This window comes from Hoplias malabaricus, chromosome 18 (genome assembly GCF_029633855.1).
Source record: "Hoplias malabaricus isolate fHopMal1 chromosome 18, fHopMal1.hap1, whole genome shotgun sequence".
NCBI lineage: Eukaryota > Metazoa > Chordata > Actinopteri > Characiformes > Erythrinidae > Hoplias > Hoplias malabaricus.
Window position 1 is genome coordinate 16,131,664 of NC_089817.1, and position 19,932 is coordinate 16,151,595.

General features: G+C 37.6%; 1 protein-coding gene across 1 annotated transcript; it reads right to left on the bottom strand.

Annotated features, from left to right (window-relative positions):
* Positions 1-5,308: 5,308 nt before the first annotated feature.
* tmem135 (transmembrane protein 135) lies at positions 5,309-17,014 on the bottom strand. Its single transcript, XM_066651118.1, has 15 exons — positions 16,874-17,014; positions 15,316-15,443; positions 14,226-14,318; positions 13,633-13,666; positions 13,322-13,387; positions 12,836-12,882; positions 12,618-12,659; positions 12,322-12,492; positions 10,363-10,432; positions 9,793-9,960; positions 9,637-9,700; positions 8,980-9,056; positions 8,703-8,801; positions 6,561-6,628; positions 5,309-6,357 (listed from the first exon to the last, which is right to left on the bottom strand). The coding sequence occupies exons 1-15, from the start codon at positions 17,012-17,014 to the stop codon at positions 6,225-6,227; spliced, it is 1,401 nt and encodes a 466-aa protein (XP_066507215.1). The 3' UTR covers positions 5,309-6,224.
* Positions 17,015-19,932: the final 2,918 nt, after the last annotated feature.

The following is a 19,932-nucleotide window of genomic DNA, read 5'->3' on the forward strand; positions in this document are numbered from 1 at the left end:
CTGAGGGATTGTAATTTTTGTCCAAAATTGCTAGGGACAATTCGCTAGTCACTGGAAATTGGCAGGGACGTGTCCCTACTGACCTTACCCAATTCTACACCCTTGATTTCAACAATTAGCCTCTAGTACCCAACTTATTGAAACACAGTAATGTTGAGTAATCAAGCAAATTACGATCATTTTTTGATTCCTTGACCACTCAGGTCATTTGAGGTCCTAGTGATCCTAGTTACGCTTCTGGGTGCAGTATTTATAGCAGTTTCTTCATTAAAACTAACAAAGCAGTGTGGCGTTGCGGTGTTTGAGGAATCTGAGAATAAAAGTCGTTGTGAGAAGGATTAAACGATAATAAAATGTTGTGATGAAAATTAATCTTCCCAACAGCCTGGAAGACTCGCCACTTAATGCCTACCAGACTCCCATGAAATTAAGTCTGTGCTCTGTTTTTCTTTCTCTCTCTCCATCTCTCTCCTGTACATGTAGCAGCATTAAATGGGTCATCGTGGATTAGCTATGTTTTTGATGGTTATTATGGAAAAGGGGGAGAGGGGTTCTCACCATAATTAAGCCACAGTCTAATGAAGTTGCAGACATTAAGATGCACTGATAAGCATGCACAGAAAATAAACAGAAAACAGAAGTCCTAATCATACTGGAACATTGAGTGTGTGTGTGTGTGTGTGTGTGTGTGTGTGTGTGTGTGTGTGTGTGTGTGTGTGTGTGTGCGTGCGCAAGAGTAGGCTCGTTGTGACCTCATTCTGCCAAACACACCTGACATTCCGGCAGTGATGGGTGGCGAGGGCGCAGCATGTTCATGTGTGTTTCTGAGGGTAAGAACAATGACAACACACTCCTGGACACAGACAAACCTCAGCTGTTCCTACTAGGCCTCATGATACAATTAGGCTGGCATTATCCTACTCAGAGTGCTGTGCTGGTCACAGTCATTGGTATTAAACCTCACTAAGACTGGGCAATATGGTAAAAAAACAATATCACAATGTTTAAGGACATTTTGGGTTCATTAGCATTGGGGAAGGAGATCTTAAATATGTGTAAATTAGGTTTTTAATGGAAGACTACTACAGGTCAGTGAAGCATCACAATTATTCTGAAGCTATCATTTTAAGGTTAAAAACACTGCCTTCCTTTAAAGAGATTTGGGATAAAGTTGTGAAAAGAGAAGAAAATGTACAGAAAGAGTCGGAAGAGGGGGAAAAAACATCAAAATGACCTTTCACATTAAAGCGGCCAGACACTGGCCTCACTGAAACTTGTAAGTTTGCAAGTAACGAATGCACACCTTAAACATTAACTGGCTTCTCCTTTTCTTTCTTTCTTTCTTTCTCTCTCTCTCTCTCTCTCTCTCTCTCTCTCTCTCTCTCTCTCTCTCACAATATTTTCCTTGGAGCTGCTGTTACCACGGCGACAGCCAAGAATGATTGATTGGCCCGCACCTGAAAAAGTGTTGGCTGAAACTTCCAGAGCCGTTATTTTTATGAGACCCATAGGGAAACGTGGGCCTGAGGGGGGAAGAGTTATCAGTTATACGAGTGAATTTCCTCCTTCTTCTGTGATGTTCTCAAGGTCGCTTCAAAAATACCTTCACAATTAGAGGCGTCTCCCACAAGATGAGCGCTGCTTTTTCGCCTCAATCAGCAGAGAGCATTAACATATGCAAATTGAAGCGATGTGGAAATGATTCACAGATTGGACGATGGATATCTGTCCTTCAGATGGACACGTCCTTAGCAGCTGTTCCCAGCAGCTCGACAGTAATTTCTTACGACGTGAATCATCGATCAGAGACTTAGATAAAATTAGTCTATCCCTCCTTGGGGAGACTAAGGATTTAAATTAAAACTCCATTTTTCCCTGCCCATCTGATTGGAAAATGCAGCACAATTCCTATGGATATAGTTTATTGGATATAAGTGAATATAAAAGCTGGAGTGCATATACAGCCTGTATATGTCTGGCCTGTAGCGCTGGACAAAATGTCAAATCAAAACATATTTACAATCCTATAAACGTGTGTGCTACAACTCTCTGTAATTCTGTTACAGGTGGATGTGGCCCTCTTTTCCATTTAATACAGGTTTATATTGATGCACTTCTGTGTGCAGCTATCCACAGTAAAACTGAAGGACACTGAACAGTGGCCATTGGGGAGCGGTTCCTAAAGATGAGGGTGTATATGTCACAGAACGCGTGAGTGAGTGTTACTAGCCAGATGCATTTGCTGATTCACTTCTAAACATATGGGAATTGTCAAAGGCCTGTAATTCCTATACTGGTGCATCCCAATTGTCTTCCTCTTGAATAAAATATCATGTACATGTAACATTTAGGAAGTAATTTAAAGAAGATTACCAATGCAGAGTTGAGCAGTGTTGCTTTAAGCTATCTAGAAAAAAATGATACTAATTAAAACAATGCCAAAATAAAAGTACTACATTTAAATTAAAAAAAAAAAAAAAAATTAAATAAAAAATAAAAATACACAAAAACATTTGAGTACAAACTTAGCAGCTCAAAATGGCTGTGCAAAACACAAAGGACACCAACAAATCAAAAGGAAAAATAAATAAATAATGTTTTACCTTCATATATCCTGTAACGAGTTTTCATTCAAAATAATAAACAAATAAATAAATAAATACATAAGTTTCCTCTTGAAATAGTGCTCATTCATACATTCATCTTCTGTAACTGCTTCATCCTGATCATGGGTTCCCACTGCACCCAGAACAATTAGGAGCAAGGAGGAGGTACAGCCTGGACACCCACTGCTGAGTCAGCATTTGTTATTGTGTACAATATATAAATATATTGAAAGCAGGTGTGTATTAACTCTACTAACTTAAACATCTTCCAATAACGTGTTATATTTTAAAAAATAATGCAATACTGACATTTCTTCAATACTAATCTCCACATTGTGTAGTGTCTGAGCACACGTACATCCACACGTAGCTGTGTGGACCAAACTCACTGACCTCACTGGCATTCTCTCAGTAAAAGGAGAGGAGTGTATCATGGGGTAGTCTGCTGATGTAAGTCTGAGGTCAGTGTATGTGTTTCAGTGCATATGAATATAAGAGTAATACCACCTCTGTGGAGCAGAACATCTACTGCCCACCACTAAGAACCCATGGAGGTCCGAGAATGTGGCCTATAAGAAAAGAGCAGCTGAGACAGAAGATTCTCTGTGGAAACAGACAACGATAAACGCCTAGGAGATGACGCACTAAAGTCTGGATTTTGAAATCGTCTCTCTCCTCGGGCAGTCCAAATGTTTGTGGGCATCATGTGAACGGCACATTTCACAATACTGCGTTGGAGAAAGATTTCTCTCCTAAGGGCTGGGTTTGATTACACAATCACTACTCCAGCAGATTTATTCAAATTAAGACGAATACCCGCACACTTACAGGACAGAAGAGAATGGGTGGATGTGCTTTTTACAAAAATATGTTTCTACAATGATATTATAAATGAAAACGTGCACGCACATTCTCCAAAACATTCGCCCAAACACCAAGAGGTGTCGAGTCTATTGTCATTCCACTGCAGTGTCAGATCGCCCTCTAGTGGACACGAAGGGTGTCTAAGACAACCAGAGAGCTGCCTTGTTCCGGTATGTTTCCTAGTTGGGACCGTGTACACAAGCTGCAGTGAGACATCTATCAGTCATTTTCAACAGATATCACATAAAAAAACATTATTATATAAATAATAAAAAATAAAACATTATTTTGCCATTTGTGCACACTTACATTTTAAAGTTTCTACACTATAGTTGGCACGTGCACAGACATTTTTTGGGGCAGGTGCTCAAGCCAAAAACAATATATATATATATATATTTTATTTATTTATTTATTTATTTTTGTTAACAAAATAATACACATCTAATCTAATAACAAATGATCAAATAACAAATAAAAGAATGATAAATAAATGTCACAATAAAAATTTAAAAACAAATAAATGGCATGGGCGGCACCGTGGTGCAGCAGGTAGTGTCACAGTCACACAGCTCCAGGGGCCTGGAGGTAGTGGGTTTCCTCCGGGTGCTCTGGTTTCCTCCCACAGTCCAAAAACACACGTTGGTAGGTGGATTGGCGACTCAAATGTGTGTGTGTGTTGCCCTGTGAAGGACTGGGGCCCTCTCCAGGGTGTATTCCCGCCTTGTGCCCAATGATTCCAGGTAGGCTCTTCGTTACAGATAAAGAATGAATGAATGAATGGCATAATGTGTGCTTTTTAATGAACAAAAATATATATTAAATAATCACCAAAAAATATTTTAACTTACATCTCTGCTCTGAATAAATTAAATAAATATAAAACATTCATTCTATACATCAGTTAACATTGTGATCCATGAGTAAACGTTACATTTTTACAGTACTTGTGCTCCGGTTTTCTACCACTGTTGACTCAGATGCTAGAAAGGAATCTATTTAACCTTAAGTCTGACCGCTTATTAATGCAGATTTTGGATCCAGGCGGAGAACCTATTTTGTCAGAGTTCAGTAGAATTAAAATGTTCAACGTCCAGTGTTTTACATAGTTTAAACAGTCATTGATCTTATTAAATTCAAGTTTATCGTTTGGCTTGGCTGATATGTACAGATGTGTATCACAAGGCTAGTTTTAAAGCTCTAGGTATGTTACCCACAGTAGCAATGACAGAGTTTCTTTTCCCCTCCTTTTTTCTTCTTCATTTTTATTATTTTGAAGGTAATTCACTGCTGTTTGTACAAACAAAATAAGCTTTTCCTTTGTCTTATTAATTATTTGTGAAGGCAAGATAGCAAACTCTTTAATTTGCCCTGTGATTGATTCTAGCACACATTCACAAGAATTCAGCATTGTCATTCTGGCTCTCCCACATCTGACTGACCTTATTGAAGTACGTTACCCTTATCGAATGCTAGTTAACCCACTTCCTCATGCTAATGTCCCAACAATTATTTGTGGCCCCTATTATGACTCCCTGGGGTTTTGATAAGCTCCTGCACACAAATTAAACAAAACAACGGCATACTTAATATAAAACATGCCTGTAATTTGAAGAAGAAGGAAAAAAAAGAGAGAGTGACTTTGCTAATTGTATGAATTAAAAAGCACTCAATCTGAAAAGGTCATGTTTGCTCCAAACACTCAAAATGGTTTCAGTTCAAAGTGAGGTGAATAAGAACACAGCCATTCAATAGTTTTAATACCCCAGGTAATAATAAACTGTATGTATACGGGGTGGGAAAAAAGCCATCACAATACACTCGAATTTTTAAGCTTTTAATAGAAAGCATTTGCACTTATAGAAACATCAACAAAAGACATTTTGCTTTCTTTTTACATAAATTACAGTGTTTCATACATGTGTACAGCAATACTTTGATTATAATCACTATTATATTACACTAGATAATTATTGCTAATTTAAAGAAAATCTGTGCGACTGAGAAGGCTGGCTATGATGTGATTAATTATCACACTTCAACCCCAAATTTTATTAACCTACTTTCTATCCATAGGTCTGTAGAAACTTAACAATTTAGACCTTGGGGTGTTGCTACTTGTTTTTCAAATTAGAGTAAAACTTGTGCATTACTGAAAACATCAGTAACTTAAGTACAATAATAACATTACAACCCTGATATAAGTAAGATCTGGTTTCAGAATTCCATCGTCCTGTAACCATCATCACAGAGTGTGACTGAGCAAATAAAAAGTTTATACTGTCTAAACTGTTCCAAAGAACAGTCGGTCAGAGCAAAAAAAATATGTCAAGTTCCTGTGATTGATTATTAAGAAAGCGTGTTTAAATCTCTAATTTAAAAATCACACTTACATTCCCCCTGCCCATTAAGGCATTGTGTCAGTTTTTCAGAATTCCAACTTTAACAGTTATGGTCGTGTCTCACTTGTAGCAGTTAAAAACGAGGTTTTTCACCTCCTGGTGTAAAAGTAAACAAGCCTTAACGATGGCAATGTTTCTAGAATGATCAACTCTGCCAAGAACTCCAATTAACTTCAGAGGGTTATGAGCAGAAACATATAATACTTCTTTTGTGCAACACCAGACAACACTATGCTCTCGACCAAGGTGATGTCATTCACATTGAATATACGTAATACGTAAAAGTAAAAGATAAACTCAATTCTATGAAACGGGGTCCCTGGCTAATCATAATAGTGGCCAGTCTGGTCCATTAGCTCAGTTCCATGTCTACGCCTGGGGGCACCAGCGTGTATTTAGGGTCCAGTTTGGGTGTGAAGTCTTTAAAGTGTTTAGATGCCTCGGTCCCAAACACATCAAGTACTTTTCTGTTCATCAAACCAAACCTGAAAAAGGAAAAGGAAATTAAACTGAATGTTACGTAACACTCAGAAATGCTCCCTTTAGCTCAGTTTTAGTTTGCATTCACTTTGCCAGAGAGTACCACCCACACTCAAACACCCACACTGCCTGCCTCTGAGATATGTCCACTCTGTCTCTAATACACAGCCAAGCACTCTGGGTCAAACTCAGCCAATCCATGACCCACCTGCCCTTGGTCAGTCGTAGCAGAAACTTCCAATAAGATGGCCTCAGATTCTGCACTTCCATCACTGCCTGAAGGGAAGAGATGAGGAGAAGAAAAGTTAAACAACAAAAGTAGAATCTAACTTTGGTTATACTCAGTTCTAAAGTTAAATAATGTAAATTTCCCCAAACAAATTTAACCTGTTAGCTTAAACACGGACAGTAGTGGTGTTACATAAATGATACATAAATATTCTATTGTGGGGACTTTTTTTTTTTAAATCACAAACCAGACATTATGATGTACTCTTTGCATTTGTGCATACATAGTTTTCAGCAATACATAAGCGCCAATGAGGATCAAGGTCTTTCTCATCAGTTGGTCTCTCAGTCTATACTGTGGCCTATCCATAGGTTCCACCTGATGCCACTATAAAAAGCATTCGCCATTCTTGCATGTTTCCCACAAACAACTCAAAAACTGTCATGTTTACATTTTTTGATTATTTCATTTTAGTTTTATTTAGATCTCAAAATTAAAGAAATCAGTGAGAAACCCTGACCCATTGATCCATGTCATGTTTTAAAACAGAGACCTGTTGTGCCCAAATGTGTCAGTGAGTAGAATCACATTTTAGTTTATAAATATAAGCCTACTACACTTCGTCAGGGAATTGTGAAGCCTTTTAGCTAAAATATAAATTGTTTTACAATCCAACATACAATGCAGTAGGTGAGGGCATTAACCATTATTTTATGACTTACACTGTGCAGTGCCTAGGGTGTAGGGAGACACTGGTAATTCAGGCTAAACTTCACAGCATTGTGGAAAAATCATCTCACATTTTCAGATAAAGGGAGCTACTTTATTAAACTTTAAGCCAAAACAGATAAATAATTCACAATAAAATATTATCCTCCCAAATTGGTAGTTTAGGGTCAGTGTGATCACATTATTTACTTTGTAAACTGGGTGAAAAGACTGAGACAAAAGAATTGGTAGCTTGTTCTTGTACTCCTTTAAATGTTGTAACAAGAAATGAGTTTGAATTTTGAAGAACACAATTGCTGAAGTTTGTATAGAGTCTGGGTGTAAATAACTTTCACAGATTCACAAAGTCAGATAAATGTAGAAATGCACTGGAGGATAAAATGCACTTTTCCATTAGATCTTGTGATCAAAATGCTAATATGGATAACAATGGATCATTACTCATTTACCCCTTGTCATGAAGAGGTGGTGAGCATCTGTGCTTTTAAATGCTGTAAGTGACTCTCCAGCACTATAGAATGAATGAATGAATAATTAATTTAACTGTAGCCCATGAATAGATGCACTAGCTACTAACCATTTAACAGTTTCTTTAGCTTTAGCACACTTATGATCAATCTGTATATTGCTTATGTGTCTGTATTTACTAGCAAAAAGACAGTAAACAGTGACATTTCTACATCAATATAATGCAGCATGAAAAAATTGTGCAGGACACTTGCTTTATTTATACAGGGGGTCCTCGACTTACAACGTTGATCCGTTCCTACATCGCTGCGTAAAATGATTTTCGGTGTAAGTAAGAACATACGTACATACTGTACGTAAATAACATACTGTAAGCACTTATCCTATCCTAACACCTATCCTAACACAGTAATTATCAAAAAAAACCTCAGTCCGGAGCCGTGTAACCGTGTATTCTTCCGCCGCGCACATCAAACACGAAGTTCACGTTATGACATTTATGACGCAAAACCACTTAAGTTGAAACAATGCTTTATACAGTAAATGGGAGATGTGTTGTAACCACAAAACATTGTAACTCGGGACTGACGTAACCCGAGGGCCTCCTGTACATATTTTTTGCTATTTAAGGCTTAGCCAAAGCAATAAATAGGTCAGTCATATGTTAATACTGACATTGATATGGACTTTTAGTGGATTTGTTCTGGAATTAATCTGTAGGTTGTAGTCAAACAGGAACATGTTCCTTACTACTACAATGCTACGCCTTTTGAAATAAGTAAGTAGGACACATTGTTGTGACTGTAACTCAAATTATTGTCCTGCCTTATGGTTAAATGTAAATGCAGCATCGGTGACTTCTAGTCTGTTGAGTGTTTCATTAATCATGTGATTTAAATATTCTGATTTGTAAAACTAACTTACTGCCTGGAAGCAGATGGCTGTTGAGATGGCATAGATTACTGTGTCAGCTTCAGGAAAATAAGGGAAGCGTCCTGCCTCAATGCCTTTGAAGTACATGGTCTAAATCAGAGAAGAGGTGAAGAAAGTTAACAGCACACTTTACAAACAGAGGAGATAAGAAGATTGGAAAACCTCAGAGAACTGAGGTTAGAAAAGACATTTCTCTACTTTTAAAACAAGACAAAACAAAGAAAGCCACATTCATGAAATGTGTGTTATATAGAAAGTACTTAGTCACCTCCACCAGTTTAGAGAAGAGGTACATTGAGATGGTGGTGCTCTTATAGAAGAACATGGAGATGCCAGCAAGAAAACCTGAAATCAAAGAATCATGGCTGAGCAGGAAACTAGGGCAGTCACAAGAACTCAGTTAAACATTACTAGGCAATCAGCATAAAGAGAATGCATATTACTATTATGCTCCTCGTAGTGTGCTTCTCTCTTTCTCTCTCTCAGTCAGTAAAAAAATTGTGTCTGATTGGCATACTCATTAATATGCATTTGTGATAAAGCAGTAGTGCATAACTGTCAACAATCTGAGATTTTATTTTGTTAAAATAACCCTGAATATACTCATTTATTATTATTAGTTCAGTGCAGAGGTGTCACCAAACTGTACTGGAGACTGGACAACCAGGACCAGAACTGCACATCACAGTCATTTATATTTTTGACAGAATTGCATTTTATTTTTCATAATTTTTTTAATTATTTATGAATTATTTTTAGAACTATACTCACTTTTAGTTACACTTATAATTATAATATATTAATCACCAAAATAACTTTTACTAGCATAAAAATATAAAACATGACAGCTCTAAAGAAAACAAATACAAGGTGGTATAAAGAACAAAAAGACAGAGAGGGAATGAGTCAATGCACAGAGGCTAACCTGCTATGAGCGCATGGAGCTCGTCATCAAGGTTACGCACCCACCTCAGGAAACAACTTGTACCCTTTCAAAAAGCAACAAAATAAGAGACAGGGATAAGAACAATTCATACTGATGTTCAACAGCACTCTCTGTGAAGCTGCAGATTCACTTTACCTTGTATATACTGACAAAAGAGCCAAGGAATGCTCCTAACTGAAAGTTCTCCTTGTTGTAGAGGAGCCACAGAACACGAGAGGGTTTGGTAAAAACATGCCTAAATGCTGATGGAACCTTCAAGCAGCACTGGATGAGGTAGCCCACGCTGAACATGCGGATGAAGCCCTTCAGATACAGAAAAGATATTCCTTACTGTCACTTTATTATTTACGACCTCTAGATGGTAGTGTTCAGTTACAATAGATCAATAACACATCCAATAAAAGCCCCTGGTACTGCATATTTAAACATAAGTTTTATGTCTGTGGTTGCTGATATAGGTATAATCATCAATGCAGGGTTTGTGTATGCTTTATTAATGCTTTAAGGAAAGCCTTCAAATAAGCTGTTGCCCTATGTTAACAGTCATTAACTGAGCTAAGTTTTATGATTCTGAAACAGTACAAACAACCTGCCTTTTTCCAGAACAAACCATCTGTTCTCCTTCCTTATTGATCACAGAAACAAACATAGTAAAAACTTCAGCCTGAAATCCTGAAAACTGGAGGAAAGGGCAAAGAATCTTACTTTAACACAGTAGGAAATGCAATTGTCTTGGTAGTGTTTGCAGCATCTGTGTCTTGGTCCATGTTTGCATCTGGATGTGTACAGAAAGAATGGAAGAGAATAAATAGCTACTGTGTACAGAGAAATATCCAACCATTCCAATCCACGACCAATTAAGAGCCTCTATATTAAGGCTATATTTATTCCTATAGAAGAGACGTGTAGCAGAATATTGGATATAAACAAAACAGAAATAAATATAAATCAGAGAGTTTAAAGGTTTAAATTACTCTAAAATTTGAGACAGCTCTGACAACATAAACATCTGATCATCACAATTAGATTGTACTGACAGGGCTATCAAATGTTCAAATCTAATTTCCCTGCACAATATTTACATTTTTAAATAAAACTGATGTGGTAGCAGTTGGGGTAGGCAGTGCCTCTACAGGCTTTGCTCTGCTTAAAATGCACATGTTGTAATATACCCCTCCTTTTTATTTTTTTTTTGTAATGAACAAACTATTACATTTTCAAAAGTCCTGTTACCCATGCAGTACCTCTGTGTTCCACCAGCTGTCAGTAACTCACATCCTCCTCCAAATCACCTCCTGTTTAAAGGCTAAGCACCAGCGATATGAAAGTGTCAAACAAATAAATACAGTGGAATTTGAGTTCCTAACTTGTGTTTATTGATAGTCAGAAAACATGTTATTTCTTACTAATTCAAGGAAAAGTTTAAAAGACCCCCCCGCGCGCCGGTGTTCAGAAACTCTAACTCTCTAACTCTAATAGGTGTCTTGCATGTGACGTAAATGGTGGACAACAACTCTAGAAGTTGCACTTAATTTAATGCAAAATGACGCAAAGGTGTGTTGTTTTTTGGCTGCAATAATTCAATGTACAGTGGGACATCTGTGCACAAATGGCCCAAAGATCCCAAAATATCCAAAAAATGGACTGAATTTGTCAACTTTAAACGGGCACTTTGGAAAGGACCATCCGCTCACTCCGTAATCTGTAGCTCATTTCACTGGCGCTTTTCCAACAATATGGGCATGTAAGGAGACCAACGAAAGGTGTTCAAGAGCCTCTGTAACACGGAGGTAAACAGGGTAAGGACACTCACTTCGCCTGTTTTAGTTGGTGTTAGTTAACATTAGCTTGACTTGCTAAACTTGGTGGCTCAGATTATACTCGGCTACGTATCACTAGTTGCATTACGGAGGTTTATAGTGTCAGATGAATTCGAATTCGACTTCGATCACATTTACAAGAATAACGGTTTGAGTTTAGCTTATTGCTAGGCTATTGTCATGAATAATGTTGGTTATTTAGCTAGATACTGTCATAACAGTCAGTCATAACGGTGTTTTACCGCGGCATTGTTTAGCTGTTGTCCACCAGTGACGTCACGTCACGTTCAAGAATTTCCGTAGCGAGCTTGGGTTTTTCCGTCAATTTAATAAAATTGTCAGTTTAAAGCAAATTAAGCTGCTATTTTCATTTTAATTCATACTTATATATGTCAGTAACTAAAATAATGTGAAATATTCATGGAGGTCCATTAAGTGGTGCTTAGCCTTTAAATGGAGTTTCTCTTTCATAAACATTCTTTCATCCTTATGAATATATAATTATCATGAGTACACACATTTAATACGTCTGCAAGGATTTGAACTAATGTAAACACTTTCTTATCCAGCTGTATGTAAAATTTGGGTGTCTGTTTTGGGAGAAAAACAAAACATGGCCTATGCAAAAGTGATATCAGAATTATTTTGGGTCCCGTATGTTAAACTAAACAACTCAACAGAATTATGTGCTAATATAAAGATACAATTTTTAAGTTTGTTCCCTGCAAAGAAGGTGACTCACTTTTTAGTCAGATAATCAAAAAAACATGTTGTTTCACCAGGATGTCCAAACTTTTGCATACGTCTGTAGGTACAGATTAGTCACTGTTTCTTAAATACTCACAGAGTGTCTAGCAACCGGCGGGTCACGGCAGCAATCGTTCCCGCTCTGGATGATGGTCGTTCCTCCTCTGACCTTTGGCTGGGAGGCACTGCTGCCCTCTCAGAGTGAGAAACATTAGCCATCTCAACCTGGTAAGAATGTGTGGGGATCTCTTCTTTCCCTACAATAAATCTGGCACAGCCAAACACTTTAGAAACCAAGGAGACTCAAGGAAAATAACAAAGAGTTCTGATTTGATCTTTAGGCATAGTCTAGACAACTAGACAATGCCCAGCTGGTCAACAGTCGGCACTTACTTTAATGCTGAGAAAGCAAAGCCCTTAAGTCCATCTTTACATCTGAAAATCAAATCAGTAAGTTTAGAGCATGTGATTTTACACATAACTGAAAGCTACAGTAAAAAGGGATGTCTTTATAATGCTTGTATTTCAATATTATATATGAACTTAGCTCACAAGCCTATTAGTTTTTTGGTGCACACACTTGGTTTTTGAAACTACAAAGTTGACCTCACCTAAAGAAAAACATGTAGAGTGATGCAGTCAAGCAGAAAAGTAGAACCTGAAAGACAAGATGCTCACTGAGAAGATAATGGCAAGAAAATAACCTTCATTAACAGCATTCAGCTGTGTAATGAGCTAAAATATCTCTTTAGAGCAGCATGTACTTTATTATTTACTTACAAAATTCTGAAAAATGATTCAGAGATACACATTATCAAATAAACACTGCATAATGGGAATACCCCACCAGTCCTGCTGTTTTGGAGATGGTGTGACCCAGTCATTTAGCCAACACAATTTGCTCATTGTCAAAGTTGCTTGGATCCTTACATTTGCCCCTTTTTCCTGCTCCCAACAGCTTTCAACAAATCAGTATTGTACACTTTACGTGTGATCACTTTACCAGTGAATTTAATGTTGTAGCAAGCCAAAAATATTACATTTTTTTAATGTTTAATTCAAATCCTATTTTACAGGGTTATATAGAATTTATATACTTCTCCATGTTTCAAAGGCTTAATTAAGCCTCGGGTTACCCCCATTCGGAATATCGTCTCAGTTGCCTGAAAAATGACAACACATAGCGTTTTAAATTTGTAAATATGGTAAAACAAGCTTGGTTTAATTAAAGCTTCCTTTAATGTGAATGTATATACTCTAGAGTTTGGAATTTCCATTAACCCAATATACACAATGTCTAGTATTTGAAAACTGGTGATTAAATTTCAAGGCGATTTGTTATGAAAATAGTACAATTATAACTTAATATATCAAAAAAATAAATAAACAGCAAAAAAAATTTGTTTACCAAATTTGCCATATATATTGTTAGAAGTCCTCTCCTGTAAGATACATTTAAAATATTTATGACAAAATTAGGTATTATGATAAAAGGTATGAAAATAAAGACCATAAATTGTCAAATTTAAAAATGCTAGTGCACATTCACACGTCAAAACAAAGACTTTTAGCCCCATCTACTTGTAGAACTGATAAACAAAGTATGTTGATGTACACTATATGGTCAACATTTTTCTAGCATTATTTTTCTGAAATGAAGTGTATTAACAGGAAGTTTGCCCTCGCTTGGCTGCAGTATTTGCCTCTTCTGTTCTAAAAATGATGTACAGAAAATACCGGAACATATGATTTCATTCAGCCACATAAACATAATAGAGACGTCGAGTTATGGTTCAGAAATGCCACTCTAACTCTTCTCAAAGATACTGGATTAACATTCATCACACCAGACAATTCAGTTCCAACAGAATTCAAGGGGCTTTAAACTACTCGCAGCTTTTACAATTTTTTTTTAAATACCTCTGGGAGTTATAAACAGGCTACACAGCTCTGGGAGTGAATGTAAGTGACTGATTAATTCGTCCCTGATGTTGCACCAACCTGCTTTTGCGTTCTATTAGAATAGCAATGTATGAAGCAGGAAGTGCAGCTCCAAACCCTGCAGACCAGGAGTAGAAACGACCCAACAGCCTCCTGCAGGACAGAAGGAGGAAACAAAAAAAACAGAAGGAGAGCTGAATTTGATGATTCAACAAAAAGAACACTATTGAATGTATTGTTATTGCACAATTACCAAACCAACTTAAAGTTATTTAAATAGAACACAGCTTAAACAATTGCTCTCAGTGAATAAGAGTATGTAGTTTTTAAAACAATCAGGAATCTCACTGTCAATTACATTAGCAATAAGTAAACAAGGTATTGCTTTGATGATTAATAATTATTGAATATTGAATAATTAAGCGTACAATAATACAACAATATATTGCGCACTGAGACTAAGATGATATGAGAAGAAAATAAATGACATTGAGTTTGGCTGTTCCTTACACATGAGGTAAGAAAAAATAAAACAATGAAGAACTGGAAATATGCATTACCAGGTATGTGCAGGCATCAGAAAACTCTCAAAGTCATTTTATACGACACTGAGACATTTTAATGCGGCTTTGAGCTTGTCACTTCATAATCTATCCATAGCCACACACACTGTTATACATCAGAACATCCTGTTAGTGAGGGTTTCCATTTTCTGTCATGCTCCCATGTGATTTGAGTGCTATTTCCCTCTCCTTGTTTATAATGCTCAACATTTATAAACTTGTGTTTAACATATCTGTGGATAGCGTGTTTATCATTCAATCTTGGAACTAATCAATAAGCTCTTCCATGAAAAAGGGTAGGTTATTTTATTTTTCACCAAATAATATAACTGAGCAAACCACAACAGCACTCATATGACACACACTTCATAAGGAACTTGCCTTTAAACTTCCTTATCACAAAGGCAGTGAAATACAACTTGTGTCTTTAGGATTCGGTGCATCATCCATGGACTTTAACCAGCTGATAAGAGCAGAGACCTTCAACAAAAGTTGAAGGGTCATCTGTCAGTGATGTCTGTTTACAGAACCATCATGAGACTCTGAAACCCTTTTGCATCATTAGAAAAAAAAAACTGTACTCTTACCTGAGAATGCAGAAAAAGGCAATGTATAGGCCTCCATTTGCAGTCAGAAAGGATGTGGACTGGAGGATCTCAGGGATAAGTCTCTTCTTGTAATAATCCTTTTTTCTTCTTCTTAGGATGGCGGCAATCTAGCAGACAATATTATGTGCTTGTGTGAATCTTGCAACAGTTACATCGATTATGTTTTTGGCAGGTAGTTCACTCTTGCTCGTTGATATACAGCTCAAGTACAACTACTGATCAAGATCTAGGGTGACCCATCTTACTCCTGGCTGTCCTGACTTAATGCTATCAAGTTCCAGCCTTAATCCAATACTCAACTGTTCAAACTAATCAAGAACCTTTATTCATTAGTGTTATAATTAATAGATTAAGTTCGTAAGTAGGTTAGCTGTCTAAGAACTGATTGCTTTGTTTACATGAAGCACCGTCTGCTCTTCATCATACGAGGTTCCTGTTGTGTCACAATTAAGATTCAATGGAAAAGTGGACAGACCAAACTGGTAGAGTGACACCAAGTAGAAAATATTACAAACAGTCATTAAGTAGTAGTAGAAATAGTTGGTTTCTTTCCTAGCCAACTGTGTAAGGCATCAGGTTGATAAGGAAATTGAGAAGTATCTTTCATTAGATCAGAGATTGCAAGATACTGACAGACCTCATTGAGAACAAGAACATCTGATCAGTCCGGTAGAAACTGGGTGACTACTACCAACAATGTTTAAAACATTCATAGTTTTTTTTAATATTACTTACATTACCTTATAAAGGGGATGACCAATTGGCGTTTGGCCAGTCGTCAGAAGCAGTATTTTAACTTCTTTGAACTTTAACACATATATATTAAACCTTGTTCCCTAATGGAACCAGGTATTGTGCTGACACCTAGTGCCCTTGGTGTGTTAGAGATTGAAAATATGTTATTACACAACCAGGATTACCCCATGGGATGGACCCGCTCTATGAAGTACAAATTCGTTCATGCAAGGACTAATTGGTAATTAGATTTTTCGTCTGATATGAATTGCATCTAATAAAAAATAATACTAAATTACCAATTAAACATTTGACTAATATTTGGTAGTAAAAATGACTTAGCGCTCCTTTAAAATTGGCGAATAACTATGTAAAGTCAAGGGCAGCAAGTTAAAGGCTAGTTACTCACAGACAGATGGTTAACGTTACTCCCTAAGCCACTAATCTGAGTTTACCTCGCAGTTACTTGTTCACTGAATATAAACTCAAGATCTGAAGGGAACCGTTGACTCGAATCAGACAACGGTCATCGATACGAGCTTCAAGAGCATCAATTATATCAAGAAACCTGTATAGACTGTTCCCTATGGTTCGGAATAATAACATTTAGCTTTATACAGAAGACACATGTGCCTCTCAAAGGAGCTCCAGATATGAATTAGCTACTATTTCAAGCCATAATTTACCAGATAAGCACCGCTAGCTAACTTAGCCCTGTGATGTTGCGGCTTCTGAGTTCGTGCAGGATCAATCCCTAACGTCCTTACAGCACAAACTACACAGTAATACACGATATACTCACTAGATATAAAGGTGCGTATATCTTGAAGGAGACCTCCAGAGCACCGGCTGTCACCTGAAGAGTTGAGAGGGTACATGACGAACTCCAAGTGTGGCCAATCTCGTAGCAGTTGTGCGGTATGGACTTACTTAGAGCGGCCATGTTCGCACAACACAGACCTGCTCGACTCACCTCGGATTCACTAGAACGAATCGGATCTTTACCGCGAACCGATACAATTGATACAGCTCATCAGAATCAGTTTTTTTTTTCAATTTTAGACCCAGGTTCTAGGTTTGTATACACGTTTATACATGCTGTTTTTGTGGTATGAGTGTACCACACATGCCAAGAGACATATTTACCGTAATGTTATGTCAGACGGATAGATATGGAGAGAGATGCTTCTCAGAATACTTTACAAATGCGTAAATGTTAATCCACCAATTAAACAAATCACAAATATGTTTCACTATTCACAAACGATTACATCCCAGTCTGTGTTTCACGATCTGCAATTTGTACAAATACAGTTACATTCATATATACATTGGGTTTCATAGATGTATCATAAGTTTATGCGAAAATACATTTGTTAAATTGCATTTAATCTGCATTTGTGCATCAAGTCACTCACACACACTGTTTTCAGTTCTTCTCGCGGGTTTTTGGATTTTGAGACTTTGCTTTCGCATTTCACCCGATCCAAATATAAATGCATCCTTATCCACAAATGTGGCCAGCAGTCGAACAAGCCACCGTTGGGTGGCGCTGTTATTTTAGGACGTGTGGGGGCCAACTTAAATGGAGGCGCATGCGCAACATTTAATGTGGAAGTTCGAACAAAAAGCCGCTGAATTCAGCTTCACACCACAGACGGTTAGGAGCGGTAGATCACTGTGGAAGGTGCCCTAAATTTAACGACGTTAAAGTCCAGCGGAACTTCCCTAATTAGACTAGGGTTGTCAAATAAAATACTCATCCGGTATTTGGACACTAAAAGCCGTACTGGACTGATGTGGGACGCGATGCGTTCTGTATTTTTGAGATTGAATTGTTAAGACGTGATTTGTTTCAAACAGACAGATGCCCTCCCTCAGCCGGGGTGAGGGGCCAATACCCCACGGCTTCTCATTGGTCATCACTTTTATTGAGCCAATCCGCAGCCAGAGTTAGCTGTCTATCATTTACTGCGGCAGCCAATAGACTCACAGTCCCGCCTACAAGGGGTTGTTTTGCTGCGGCCCTGACAGCATCAGGTTAGTCCTGAAACACTGGGGATACAACAGCGCCACCCCAAAATCCGAAACCTAGCGAGAGGAAATGAACAAATGCACGTCATGGAAAACAGGACCTGGAAGATGTGGGTTCAAGTACCGCTCTGGTTGACTGTCTGTGAGGAGTTTGGTGTATTCTCCCCATGTCTGTGTGGGTTTCCTCCCATGGTCCAAAAACACACGTTGGTAGGTGGATTGGTCACTCCAATTGTCCATAGGTGTGAGGGCGTGAAACCGATGACTGTGTTGCCCTTTGAAGGACTGGTGCTCCCTCCAGGGTGTGTTCCTGCCTTGCGCTCACCAATGGTTTGCATTGTGAACATTTCTGTCATCAAAGACATCAAAGTGCTGATTATATCAAAGACGTAACAATGGCTGAGCATTTCTTTACATCTGCAGCAAATTCAGACAGTCAGGAATTCATAAACTTACTCACCCAGTAAATTCAGCAGGCAAGCAGCTGAGTGGGTGGATTTTTTTTTCTTGGAAATGTTTAATTCTGATGAAGATGGTTTTACTTTTTGAAGTTCGTCAATGACCTTGAGGGGTGTTAAATATATCACTAGTCACTCAAAGAAAAACAGTGACATTAATAGGGAAACTGGAAATTCTTTAAAGCCTATCACACCCATTGTTGTCAGATTTTCCTTGTTTAATTTAACCTTTCCACTAAATCAATGTTAAACCATTGTCTGAAAATTGCCATAATATACATCATATTTGTCATATAGCGTGACTTGAGTGAACCAATTAAATGTGTTACAGACCGAAACATGACTTTTGAACCAACGAATCATCTAACCCCCGATAGCGAAAGTTGTTAGGAATCGATTCAGTGAAATGGATCAAAAACTTTTGGCATTAGTGCGCGCTCCTGTGACGCGAATTTAGTATTTTTTCTACAAATGATTTACATGAAATATAACACCTTTATAAGCAATTTGTCAGTAGACAGCGAACCTGTAAACAATGTTTCAGAAATGTTTCCATCCACTTAAAAATGTTGCTTCTTCTATTAAAAGGCAATTCCACAAAATTTTGAAAAGTATTAATAAAGTGGTTGTAGATCATCAGTGGCTTGTTTTGTTCCAGTTTAGAGATTAAGAGCCTAAACTGGTAACGGTACTGGTGACAGGAAGAGACATCAGAAATGTTTAATCTCTGAAATTTCACAGATATTTTCAATAATGCATTTTAAACTCCTTTAAGGTAGAAAGGTGAAATCTACGACGGAGGTTTAGGGCTACAGTGGTAAAAAAATAAAAAATAAAAAAATAAACAAGATTCCGAGATTAAAGTCGGAATAATTCTGAGAAAAAAAGTCGGAATAATTCTGAGAAAAAAAGTCAGAATAATTCTGAGAAAAAAAGTCAGAATAATTCTGAGAAAAAAAGTCAGAATAATTCGCTGCGTATAATGGAGCAGACACAGTGTAAAAGTGTAGAACCCCGGCGCCCACGAGGCTCCATCGTGTTACGGCTCGGACTCTTACAAAAAACTAAAGCCTTTATGCATCTCAGTCAGGGGCTGCGTCATGTCTGTGAATGCGTTTAATAAATAATTCATGCATAAAGGCTTTAGTTTTTTGTACGAGTCCGAGCCGTAACACGATGGAGCCTCGTGGGCGCCGGAGTTCTACACTTTTACACTGTGTCTGCTCCATTATACGCAGCGAATTATTCCGACTTTTTTTTCTCTCAGAATTATTCCGACTTTTTTTTTCTCTCAGAATTATTCCGACTTTTTTTTTCTCTCAGAATTATTCCGACTTTTTTTTTCTCTCAGAATTATTCCGACTTTTTT

Coding starts and splice junctions, on each gene's coding strand:
- tmem135 (XM_066651118.1), bottom strand. CDS start 17,014: ATGGCCGCTCTAAGTAAGTCCATACCGCACAACTGCTACGAGATTGGC. Junction 15,444..16,873: donor TATACGCACCTTTATATCTA/GTGAGTATATCG, acceptor ATTGTCTGCTAG/ATTGCCGCCATCCTAAGAAG. Junction 6,629..8,702: donor CAGCCATCTGCTTCCAGGCA/GTAAGTTAGTTT, acceptor TCTTCCCTTCAG/GCAGTGATGGAAGTGCAGAA.